General features: G+C 32.3%; 1 protein-coding gene across 1 annotated transcript in view; it reads left to right on the top strand.

Annotated features, from left to right (window-relative positions):
- The first annotated feature begins 422 nt into the window (after positions 1 to 422).
- LOC125063752 (disintegrin and metalloproteinase domain-containing protein 10) overlaps positions 423 to 13033 on the top strand; it is a 99384-nt gene continuing 86773 nt past the window's right edge. Inside the window, exon 1 of the mRNA XM_047670354.1 lies at positions 423 to 949. Within this exon, the coding sequence (XP_047526310.1) occupies positions 889 to 949 (61 nt within the window). The 5' untranslated portion in view covers positions 423 to 888. The remainder of the gene's footprint in view (positions 950 to 13033) is intronic.

The following is a 13033-nucleotide window of genomic DNA, read 5'->3' as shown; positions in this document are numbered from 1 at the left end:
GCAATATAATAAATTTACAAAACGATTGTAGTCCGAACAGTAACAAATTTTACTTAATAGTCTGTAGCGTAAGACCACGGTCAGACTTGCCATTGCTAAAAAAAGTACAAATATATTTTTGTTCAAGAAACCCTAGGAAGGGTGACCAACGTGGTGTGACTTGACTTTGTAAAAGGAAAATTATAAAACTAAGAACTCACATTTGTTCTGTTAATAAATACTTTTAAAATAAAAACCTTTCTATATTTTCTTCAAATAATGTTGTTTAAAGAAAATATATATATCAAATGTACATAGTAGAAAAAAGAATCTTGGCCAACGCTGTTTCAAGCGTTTTAAAAATATATCGAAATAAATTATAGAATAAATCAAAGATAACGCAAAAATTGTATTCATTATAAAATCAAATTGTAAGTTGTTAACTGTTAAGTGGTAACACAGATTTGTAGTCCGACATAAATCCAATATGTCAGTCAAGATATGGCAAACTACTGAAATTACTGTTTTATTTGATTGTTAAGTTTATTGTGCGGTATAAGGATAATTTTTAATTAAACACGATGCATTCGAATATTAAAGTAATTGATTTTCCATTATAACGTCGTGCAAGTTATGTTATTAGTTAATTTGTTAGTGAAAGAAAAATAGTTGTTGTTATTTGTTTCAACAAAGCAAAGCTGCAATTTCGTTATAAGAATATGTATTGTTAATAAGTGTGCTGTGAATTTAGAAATAATGTGTGAGGATTATCGGTTGTAATGTAAATAAAAAAATATTGTTTGTGCGCGCATGCGTTTCTATCGAAAACAGACAAAGGTTTTGTGTGGTTTTAAAATCAGCTGTGTGCAATGACTTAGTGCTACCTAAAGTGTTTGTTTGTAAGCGACAATGTTTAGTGAAATTGGATACACAATTTTTCTACTACTTGCCCTGCCTTACATAGAGAGTGGTAAGTTATAACTGTATAATCAACACTTATGTACACTTGTATAGGTATACAATTATGTGGCAATCACTGATGAATCAACTTGTTATTCTGACTGTACAATTTTCAGAATTAGATGGTTAGATCATTGATTCTGTAATTTTGGAGGTCACCCTAATAATCTATGTGCTTCATACCAACTTTAAAAGTCTAATATTAAACTATATTTAAAAAAAAACTAAGACAATCAAATTTGACAGAAATTTTGAGATAAAGCTGGAGTAACAAAGCCAAAATACTATATATATATTATACTATGATAATAAACAGGTATTCATGTTGAACCAATTCTAATTCTAATATTAAGAAAGTAAAAATCGTCTCTTCATAATATGAAAGATTGGTTAGATACATTTCTGCTTTTGTTTTATTTATTGTTTTTCTTTATTATTTTCGTGTTAGTTATCCTTTTCATCATTAATTCTTATCGCAAAACAATTATTGTTTTACTGCAAATTTAAGTCCTTCAGGTTGATCTCCCACTCAAGGGCCAAGTGAGTGAGATTTCTTTAATAATATACAAACTCTTAACTATGCAACCACTTGAAATGTAAAGTATTGAACTAATGTTGTAAAAGTTGGGGAAAAATTTACCTTACATTCTACAGAAAGCATTCCTGTATACCTACCTATCTTGTATTTCAAAAATATTCAAACTAAAACTGTTTTTTACTCAGTGATTGTACTGCTGTTGTAATTATTTAATTGTGGATATTAAAACCTATTTAAAAGTTATAATTGCTGAGGTTCCTATACTTTGATGTAACACAAAACTTAATGTCGTTAAATATTGTGCTGATAATTTTTTATTGCTTAATACTGCCTATTTTATCATCATCCGCTTTATCAAGCTCCGTTGATCAAGGTTAATTCAATGACATTTTATTTGTGGTCTTATTCAAATATTAATATTTAAAAAAATATATAAATATGTGAGGGCCCTCAGAACAATTGCATAAAAAGTACAACCAACACAATGTGTAACAGTTTGTTCACAAAACGCAGCAGATGTTTATCAATAATAATTAATAACCAAAGATCTTACAATATCTAATTTAATGCTTTTGGGGTATGAAGTGTAATACCTGTTATCAGACGCTGTATACATAATCAAACAAATACTTGGGCTCATATTAAAAATTAATTTTCCTTCAAATTCTCGAACATTGACAAAAAATGTTGTGGTTTTTGGAGTCAAGTACAATTCTCAACCAAACATTTTTGAGGTGGTATTCACAAAAGACTGTAAGAAAATTTATTATTAAACAAAGAGATTTACAGTAAAATATAAGAAACACATTGGCTTTATAATTTACCCACAAAGCAGTACACAACACATCCTCATTGTCAAATATGACGGTCCATTATTCTTGTTCCACTTTCACATGTATCAATGCTCAATGAATTGGTTAAAGGCATGGAACCAGTTCTGAATCACTGTAGCCACGCCTACGCGTCTAGATATTTGCGAGTTTGATTAGCTGTAAAACTTTATATGGTTTAATGGCAATAACTGTACAGTGATTGGAGAGCATAATTATTCTACAATTATTTTCAGATTTTTATCTAGCAAATGATGATATTTATTTAGCCTTTTACTGGTTAATATTAATCTATGGCTTATAAAGTTTGCGTCAACTTTGTTCATAACTACCTGTTATGGTAAATAATATATATAGCAGTACAGTATAAGTATCCTACATTTAAATGCTAGTATTATTTGGTAACGGTATTCTTATCATCATTGACTAAATAAATACGATCTTATGTATAAGCATGCCTTTCTTATCAAGGCCCTTTTTATTGAAAATCGCTGGCTATACGAAACTCGTATCGCCTTACAAAGTCAACTGCTGACACAGTTGACACCTTATACACAATTTGCTTTCGGCTTAAGTGATTCATTCGCCGAAGTCACCAACGAACCCGCTTGACGCGCACAAAAAGCTACTTAAACGAAGTACCGTTGTTTCGACTCGAGTGTCGGTCAGGCGAGGTACAAATTGCGAATTGCATAAAGATGCTGGGTTTGGTTGATATTGATAATTTTTAAAAGCGAGCCTACTCCTCCCTCAAAGGCCGGCAACGCACCCACTAAAAATGGGTGTCTATGGGCTGCGTAGACTGCCCTTTTTGGTCGTCCCGCAAGCTCGTTTGCCCCCCTATTATATTAAAAAAAAATATATATATTAGTAGCGGATAGTAACAGGATTACAGAATGTGGTTATAAACGACGCTGATCAACTAGAAAATAGCCGAAGACGTTTGTTTATTAGAATTTTAATTTAATCATAGATTCAATCGCTTAAGTCTTGAATTAGCTTAACTTAAATACCTTTGTTTAGCTAAAGGGACACCTAACGATGTAACTGAGTTTTGCTGTTTTGAGCTGCAAAAGAAAGTCCAGATTTGGCTGATGGGAGATATGTGCATGAATACTTGTCTAAAACATTAAGAGATTGATAAAACTTGTATGTAATTTATGTTTTTATATGTTCATAATGAAATGGACGATGAAAACATGTTCGAAGCGTGCGAATTACAGATGCCACTTTATTTGTGTCCTCAACTGGTCCAGAAATTATTTCTACTCACATCCATGTTCCTTTGTGACTAATTCAGTCGCGGAGTGGAATGACCTACTTCACGCATAACAAAATTATTACATTTTTATTTATCTTGTTTTACCTACGATGTGTGATTATATATGAGTTGGGAATTTTGGTGCGAAGAGCTAGAGTCGATATGAGCGCAAGATGAATGCTAAAGCAATTTTATTTTTAAAATGGCGGCTTTTAGCTATTCAGGATGAAGTAACGGCACAAGGTAATTGCCCCGACCAATGCTCTTGTGATTCTAATTGCCTAGATCCGTCGATTGTTACTGAATATTGAGTTATCCGTTACAACTATATATTGTTAACATTTAAATAAAAATAGGCCAAAGGTAACAATTAATATAAGTAAATGATATGTAACTAAAATCTCATAATAAAATTGTCCTTGTACCGTAACTAAGTTTCGAATTATCCATATAAAAGTTTACACCCTTTTCTGCCTACTATCCGTAGCTGCATTTTCAGTCTTCCACTTAAAAACTGTAGCGAGCTGAATGAAATAAGCGAAAATATATTTTAATTTTATTTCCAGTGAAGTATTCGTACCTACTGTAATTTTCGCCCTAGACTGATTTCAGCTTGTGCACGACGAAATACCGAGACGAAAATAATTATTGCTGTAGTAAAAAATTAAGAAGAGTTTTACAAAGATCTCCGGCCAGACTGGCTCGCTTCAATTACAATGATTATTTTTGTTATGCAGACGACTGTATTATGAATAATAAGTACTTCGTGCACATGGGAGTAATTACTCGTAATTATTAAGGAAAAGTAAGCAATTAGGGTAATGTAAGGCAAATAATACATTTTATTAATTATTGTGAGGAAAACTCATTTCTAGTGTTATTAAATTATGTTTATCGTCATGTTAGTTTTCCTGATAGATAATGTATTTATTAATTAGGGACACTAAACAGATACATCTGTATACAATTAAAAAAAACGTTAAAAAATAAAACATAAAAAAACACATTGGATGTATCCACAAAAAGTTTTACTAATAAAAAATATGATACAGAGCAAAGTAAAACAAAACATGACAGCACAAAATGTATAATGATGATATTAATGTATCCCTAATGGGAAAGGCAAAGGACTTTAGTCCATACAGTCAGGTCTTGTTCTTGGTAATAATTGGACAATTTTGGTAGTTTTAAAGGCCGAAGCCACGTCTTACGTAGTTAGGAGTCCTTCACAAAATGTATTAATCCGGAGAACGACTAACATACTAGTAGCTATAATAAAGAAGAAAGATACAAAGATTAGGACATTAATAGTTGTTTTAAATTATTTTTAAATGCAGCAATAATTTAGAAATGTCTAGTTCTATAGGTTAAAAGTATATGTTCTGTGTATGCGGCTTGAGATTTATAAATATGTCAGCACTTGCTTCGTTCTCGGGCTTTTGAATACGATATTTATTACAAATAATTTATATGATCGATATTAGTGTTACTACACTTAAATAATTGAATCGTCGGGCCGGATGTGTAGAGGTTGATTAGCAACAGCATACTGTATGTCTGTAGGCATATCACGTCACCGTGTGGTCGTGACCTCGACGGTTCAACGTACGGGCACCGTCACAGACTGCGCGCGCGCAGGATGCGTCAACTGTGCGTGCAGTTACCTGCCTCTGTAATTGTAAAATCCATTAAAATTGCTTACTGCCGGTAATCTTGTTGAGATATCACTAAAACTGTGTCTCTGGTTGGTATATGGTATGTTGGATTTCCTTGGTTAGGGGCCGTTCAACTATTACGTGCTGCAGATTATCCCCCCCCCCCCTTCCTTCATTTTGTCAGAAAAAGTAAGCAAAGCCAAAAAATAATTGTACATAAACGTATTAATTTTTGTAGGAATCTTCGAAAATGCATTTCGTTTTCAAGCATAGACAATGTGTGGGTAATATTTGTAAAAAAGTAAATAATTACTGTTGACGTAATCAACAAATAAGATAATCAAAGACCCCCTCCCCTCTATAGTGTTTCCATAATACTTGAACGCACCCTTAGGCCGAGATAATGTTGCCCATTGCCAATTTTTACTATGGATAATTTGCATGTCATTACCTGTCTGCTGATCTAATGTCGACGTTGTTGGACAGTACACAAATATAAAAATATTTCTACATATATATATTCTTTACATACTAATCGTGGTTAAGAACTTTTGATTATATACTTGCGAATTTGTAATAGAGATTCACTCGTACATAATTTTTTTCAGACGAAAAGCATTATTATCTAAAAATGTGTCATGGCTCTTGCCTTGACTACGTCAAATTATCTCATAGCGATACAAATGTACGCAGTTTTATTTTATGGGGGCATTAAACTTATCTGAATACAACGGAAAGAGAGCATTCTATAGATAGAAAAATTACAAAACTCACGAGATTTGAGATTTTATGTCGTCTGGAATACTTCCGTTACGTAACGTATATATACGTTAACGTATAACGATAAAGGTAGATACAATATGTTCAGTTGTATTATGATATAAATTATTTCACAATAACAACATTATGTAATTGAAAGATTTTTTGTTAGTTGTAATATTCCTAAAAACCTCGTATCTCTCTTTTTAACATAACATAAACATAACTTGACAGAAAGAGACGCAATTGTCACGTCAATAGGAGTTAAATTGTAATTTGACTTTACGAATGATACTGATACTAGTAATATTGTAATACATTTATTAAATTTCTACAATATACGTACGTCTCTCCTTTTAAATACAATCCGCTGTTATAATACGCAGTTCCTGAGTTAAAATTTGAAGTTTCTGTATCATTTATCTGTAACCAACATCCGGTTGCGGTTTTCCTGACCAATGCTATTCATATTTTATGTCCCTTATCAAGGACAAAATTAAAGCTCTTTATTTTTAATTTAGTGTCTAATTTGATGAATTTGGTATTAACCGTTAGGTGGATGATTTCAGGAATTGTCAAATCTGTTCCCTTATTCTTAAGTATTTAAAAACATTTTATATTTTCGACAATATTTTAATAAATATATATCTTTTTGGTATTGAGTGAACTGTATTTGTAATGAGTTAAATCAGATGATTGGAACACGTTATTTTAATATAATTGTGTTTAAATAAATAAAAACAACATGATGATATAAATTTTCATAATACAATGTAAACTCTATATAATGACTCTCAAGGCACTATTGTCTAAATTAGTAAAAATTTTGACGTTACAAAGTTTGTCAAAATTTGTATTAGGAACAGAAAAAGTTTATTTCAGACCAGTATTAGTAATTACATAAAAAACAATTCGTATTTCAACCCTTTTGCGTACTGTCTGTTATTTTTGTACTGCACCAGTAATTATGTTGTATTTTTAATTTATTTTATTCATATCTAGCGATATTGTGGCATCTTCGCGTAAAGCACGTGCAAGCAATCCCAATTTGTAAACAAAACAACGGATTTCTTAGAAAGTTGAGTACGTATGATGCCGACAGTCGAGTTTACGGGCTAGGCCAATAAAGCGACAACTCCGCAGTTTTAACTAATTTCGGCAACTTAAAAAGTACTTTATAATAGTAGTATTTTATTGTTGTTGTTATTAAGGCTGGGTGTAATGCTATGTAGAGTGTATCATTGTATGGAAACCAGGCCAAAACCAACTGAAGTTGAGTGATTTTGACGCGTTAGGGGGTTTATCGTTAAATAGAAAGACGTTAAATAGAGATTACACTGTATGTTTAAAATTGTATTAAGAACCTAATTAATTAAAGTTATTTAATTAGCCGCGATATAAAAATAAAGTTAATCTATGCATGTCCGTTATGAATAGTTATAAAGCAAGCTCAGCAATGGTGCCAGTTGCAGTGGCTGCCTTGTTCCCGATAATCCTTGAATGGGATATCAGTTTGAAGAGCATTGACGTCACTGAGGGTCGTTGTTTCACTCAAAACCCCTATCAGGCCATTGTACGGCCCTCTTCCTAGCGTTTGAACCTCATATTGCTAATGCATTAGACAAGAAATTGAAGAAATAAAATTATGTTGATATTAAAAATGGCGAAAATATGTATGTACCTTTCACGTTCTGGTGTTAACTTTTTAAAAATTTTACTCTTCGTGCTAGATTGAGTAAATAGTATCCCGATTATTTTATTATATTATTTAAATAAGTGGTTTTCCTTAGGTAACTGACCTCTATTATATATAACTAACAGTAAATGTCTTGTGGTAAATGTACATAGTTCTTTACATAAAAATAAATATGTACTAATAAATACAGTTAAAACACAATACAATTAAAAACCGATAGTACTTGTATTAGGTGCTATCGGTTACCGACCAAATAAGAGTAGTCCCTTCTATGTCGTTATAACAGATTTTGATTGTAGATTATACACAAAGGTGAGTTTGTAACCAATTTAATTAATAACTAAATATGTAGGTTATTTATTTTCACAGAACTTGTAAGATTTGTAATATACACTTATTTACTAGTAATACAAATAGTATAAGTTAGAACTCGCTGACCGAGTCGAGGCGTTTCACGATTTTATATAATAAAAATCACTGAAGGCTTCTAAATCGTAGAGCCTTGAAGGCGATCACGCTTCGCTGGCCATGTCCCGGCACGCAGTGCACACCAATCTTTGTTATTTAATACTTGGTTTCGCTTCATTGTGACTCACTTTTTGTTATTTCAATGCGGATTTAAGGACGAAATCTTAGGTATAAAATACTTTACTAACGGCTCTACTTGAATTTGTGATAGTCTGTTTATCGAGGTAGGTTTCATCTACGCTTCGTCCAATTTAATACGGGAAAAACCTTGGTCACACATATGAATATAGTATGTGAAATAGATCTTGACAATAATTGTCTTCCGCGAGGCACAAAAATAGCTCTTCGAAAAAAATCGTTTCCACACATAAATTATTTTTTAATATCTTTTATATTTTACGAAATGTATATGAAATCTTTAATTTAACTATATAATACTCGTTAGTAGTTTTGCTGTGCCAAATTGTACCAATTCGTCAGTTCGCCGTTCAAGTATTACGCAAGCAGATTTACTGCAATTTATCCCCCCCCCCCTTCCCCTTCTTCCTCTTGTCAACAAAAGTAGGTATCCTCGAAAATGCATTTCGTTTTCCAGCATAGACAATGTGTGGGTAATATGTGTAAAAAAGTAAATTAATTACTGTTGACATAATCACCAAATAAGAAAATCAAACCCCCCCTTTCCCCTATAGTAGTAATAGTAATACTTGAACGGCCCCTTATGACAGGAAATCTAATTTATAAATGTAATGATAACAAGGTTATTCTTATTCAAGGTAACGATATAATAGAAACCAGTTTGAATAAATATAAAACGTCGACTCAGACGGGGGGCTAAATAGCTCGATTCATAATGACGATGGCAGTGAGCCACGATTTTTGTTAATACATGATAGGGTGATTAAATGCAGTGAATGGGTCTGAGAGACCGTCAGACGTTGCGGTCACCGGCTCTTGATAATGATTCATCCGATGTTTAATTGTAAACGCTGCCAAGATTTAGTAAGCCTAGGGACAAATGAAAAACAAAGAGTTTCACTTCGTAATATTTTTCGCAATGTTTCGAAGAAACTGGTACAACATTTTTATGTAATTCGAGGCGATTTTTATTTTACCTTGACATCAATTGTGTTGGTAAATATTAGATAATTATAATTTTATGCCTCTGTAGCTCTGTTCGTGACGCTTTAAACTGTAAAAGGTCCAAAGTGAAAAGCGTAGTACTGTAGCATCAGTGAATTAGAAACTGACGGTTTCGTGACTTTAAGGTCGAAGTACTATTAGTCTAGTATCAGTTTTGTATCGCGTAGCCCGGACAAACAACGACCACTATTTGAGCATTGACTTGTGCCTATGTGCCTAATAATATGAATAGCGCTAAATAACTTTCATCATGAGGACACCCCACATACATACCCTTACTTTCACACCATCATACAACAGCCGAATTAGACTTAAATGTATTCGCCTTTTTTATTGATTTTTTCCTTTTGTAAATATTTCAACCTTTTTATATATATTATTATGTATTCCATCTTTGGCTATATATATATATATATATATATTTAGTATAATTGTTTTTTGTTATATTATATATATATCATTTATGTTAGCTGTAAGATTACGAAAGCAATAAATACGACTTTAGTTGTAAGGACAAATTTTTATTCTATGTAAAAATATGTTTCCGTAAACAGTTCATAGTACACAGTTGTCGGGATACCAAATAAACAAATAGGCACTTCATTTGATTTGTGCTGTCGTAACTCTTGGGAAAGTGCTCACCATTCAGCTATACTACTCTCCTTTGTTCTAAATAAAATATTTTACTTTATTTATACACTGAATAATGTGGAAAAAATTTTTTTTCGTGAAGTAGGGGATGAGCCTTCTGCGCCTGATACACGCCGATTGTTCGTCTAAACTCTAAGGAATTCCGGTTTTCTCACGATGTTTTCCTTCACCGTACGAATGTTAAATGCGCAAATAGAAAGAAAAGCTTTTTGGTGTACATAAAAACCTTCCTTAGAGTTCAAGGAATAAATAAAAGAGGAATTAAGTAACATAACAACATATTTTTGTACCTGCTTAAATTGGTTGTAAAGTTAAACCCTCAAAGGTTTATTTACAACTGTATTTAAGTCACGTTAGTTAACGTTGGATGCATAATTTATCGGACAAACAACGCTAGATGAAACCAGTGGCGAGTGATAGGGCATCGACCTTGGTGAGACGGAGGGCGGGCGGGCGGTCGGTGGGCGGCAAATAAACAAACTATGGATAGCCACCGCCTGATTTTTGCTTTCTATTTGTTTATGCTGAAATTATGTATTTACTGATAATTATGTATATATTTTAAATGTTCGTTTTAATGTTTATGAAAGTTGTATTATTTTTTGTTTGTATGTAAATTAGACCAGGAAAAGATTGTTTTTCTCTTGAATACTGATTTAGTTTATAAAAGAATAAAATTTGTTTATTTTCACAGCAGTTTTTTGTATCTTGATACAAGATTCGGGTTCAATTTTGCGATCTTTTACGAGTTGTATGATTTTTGTCTATATCGAAGAAAATTTACATTGATACTTAAAAGAGGAAAGCTTTTAATAATTCTTTGTAATTGTTAAATAAATATACACCCGAAGGGGCCCTAGAGAATTCTTAGTTTGAAACTGCAGACAAAATCCGTTATTAGTATTAACATACGATAAACTCAAGATGTAAGAGATAAATACATTACTGCAAAGTTAAATCTCATCCAAGACTTAAGTTTCCATAGTCTAATCTAAAGATTAACGTTTTGACGTTATTTAAGTTGCAAACTCAGTTGTTTAATCTCACCTGCCTTTCTCAGTTTGCGTTCAAAATAACTCCTTGGTTTTGCGTCTTGAGGCCGCTGTTCTAATTAAGCTTATTTTGATTTCAGAATTTATAATTAAAATATATTATAGTAGGCGGTTTTGCATTGCAACTTTGTTGATGAGATGTTGGAGTAAGACTGATATATAGAATTTATATGAATAAAGAAACAATCTTTCTTATCTCGTATCGTGACTTTATTGCAGGGTCACCATATTACGATGACCGTAAAGATGGTAGGGGGTGATAATGAAAAAGACGAAATGATAGTGAATTTTGTTTGATTTAGATGGGTGAATGGAATGGTGTGTATTGTGCCTGTGATTGGTCTGGACATCAATTAAAATCCAACATTTTACTGATTCGTCTTTTGTTTTACACACTTCCCCCTGGTCAGTAGGCCAGACGATGTAATAATAAAACAGAAAGGTATTATGCCCCATTAGAGGTGAGGGAAATTATAAGCGCTTGACTAATTTCTTATGATCAAAGGAGATCTATATTTTCGTCGTCAGAATCTCATACTACACCCCAGATTTATAGTGATGCTAATAAATGCATAATATGTATGTCCGTTATTGATTAGTTTAATTTATTTATTAACACTTTGTTGTATTACGATATAAAAATTAAACACAATTAAATGAAAAGGAGAAAAAATATATATAAAAGTTATTAAGACATAACTAAACAGGAACAAAAAAAATTGTTTACAAGGAAAATAAACGTTAATTTATGCCAGTGACTGACGCTTTGAATACTTTACAGCAGTCGGTCAGCGAGAAATGAGAATTCATTGAAATGTCTACTACTTGCTTTAGGATTGATCTAATACAAGAATACTGTATACTAAATACAAGAAAAGCATTACCGCTTGTTCTGTGTTGTATATTTATGGGTTATCAGAGTTGAGTTGTCATCAAGATAACATTATTAACAGAATTCTTAGCAACTGATTCGTGTTATTAATTTAAGGTAGTAAAGGTTGTCCACTTCTTAGATGATGAGAAAAGATACAATAAAGAATACATCAATAAGAAGAACAACTAAGCTAGCATGTTACAATAAAAAAAAAAGTGGAATTAGGCGGGGCACATGGCTAGAGGGACAGAAAAGTACTAAACTCGTACAATAAACGAAAAAAAGGAAGACATTTTAGAAGGTGGATAGGACAAATTAAGATACAGCAGAAAGTACACGGCATAGTGGCACAATGTAGTTAGGAATGGCGGGATTTGGTGGAGGCCTTGAAAAGAATGAGATTTATAGAAATATAAATGTTTTTAAGTATCTGAAATAAAAAGATATTATTATCATTAATATAGAAGAAAATTATTTAAATGTAACTAACAGTAATTCTCAAGCGACTTGTATTATATTTTCGCTTGACTACTAAACGAGGTGAGCTAAAGCCATATATTGCACATATGCATATGAGTGTTCACATTGCATATAATTGCGAGTTAAGTTAATCAATGCAGGCATATTTTTCAAGCCAGGAACAAAAGGTTGGACGAAGTAATGAGGTCACTAGGCCTAGCGCTCGCGGTAAGCAACGAGTTGCGTTTTATACTTTGTAATTTATCTTTTTTTTTTCCATCGGCTAAATTTATTACTAGGTTTTTCGTGGAAAATATTTACTATGAACATTGTTTTTTTGCAAATGGGTATGTGGATCGTCTGATTTTAAGTAATATCGTTCAATCGTAATATAATTTGCGTGTTATTCCCACGAGAATGTAAGTGCGTGCTCAAATAGGAATTTCACAGAGGACAAATCGTTGTTTTTAATTTATTTTATTATTATTAATTACTTCAGATGTCATGTGGAACATGGTGTAATGGTTGCAGCTCCTTACAAACTTTGTGTAACACAAAAAACTTGGCGATTAAAAAGAGTGGCGGAGATTTTATTGCCAGTTCTTCTCTTCCTTTCTACGCCCTTGATTTGAGAACTGGCAGTGAATGTAAAGAAGCATTTAAATTTTATTCCTTTTTGACGTTCATAAGTGTACATTGTGTTACCTA

This window comes from Pieris napi, chromosome 3 (genome assembly GCF_905475465.1).
Source record: "Pieris napi chromosome 3, ilPieNapi1.2, whole genome shotgun sequence".
In the NCBI taxonomy this organism is placed as follows: domain Eukaryota; kingdom Metazoa; phylum Arthropoda; class Insecta; order Lepidoptera; family Pieridae; genus Pieris; species Pieris napi.
The sequence above is the reverse complement of the archived record's forward strand: the minus strand, read 5'-3'. Positions and strand labels throughout refer to the sequence as shown.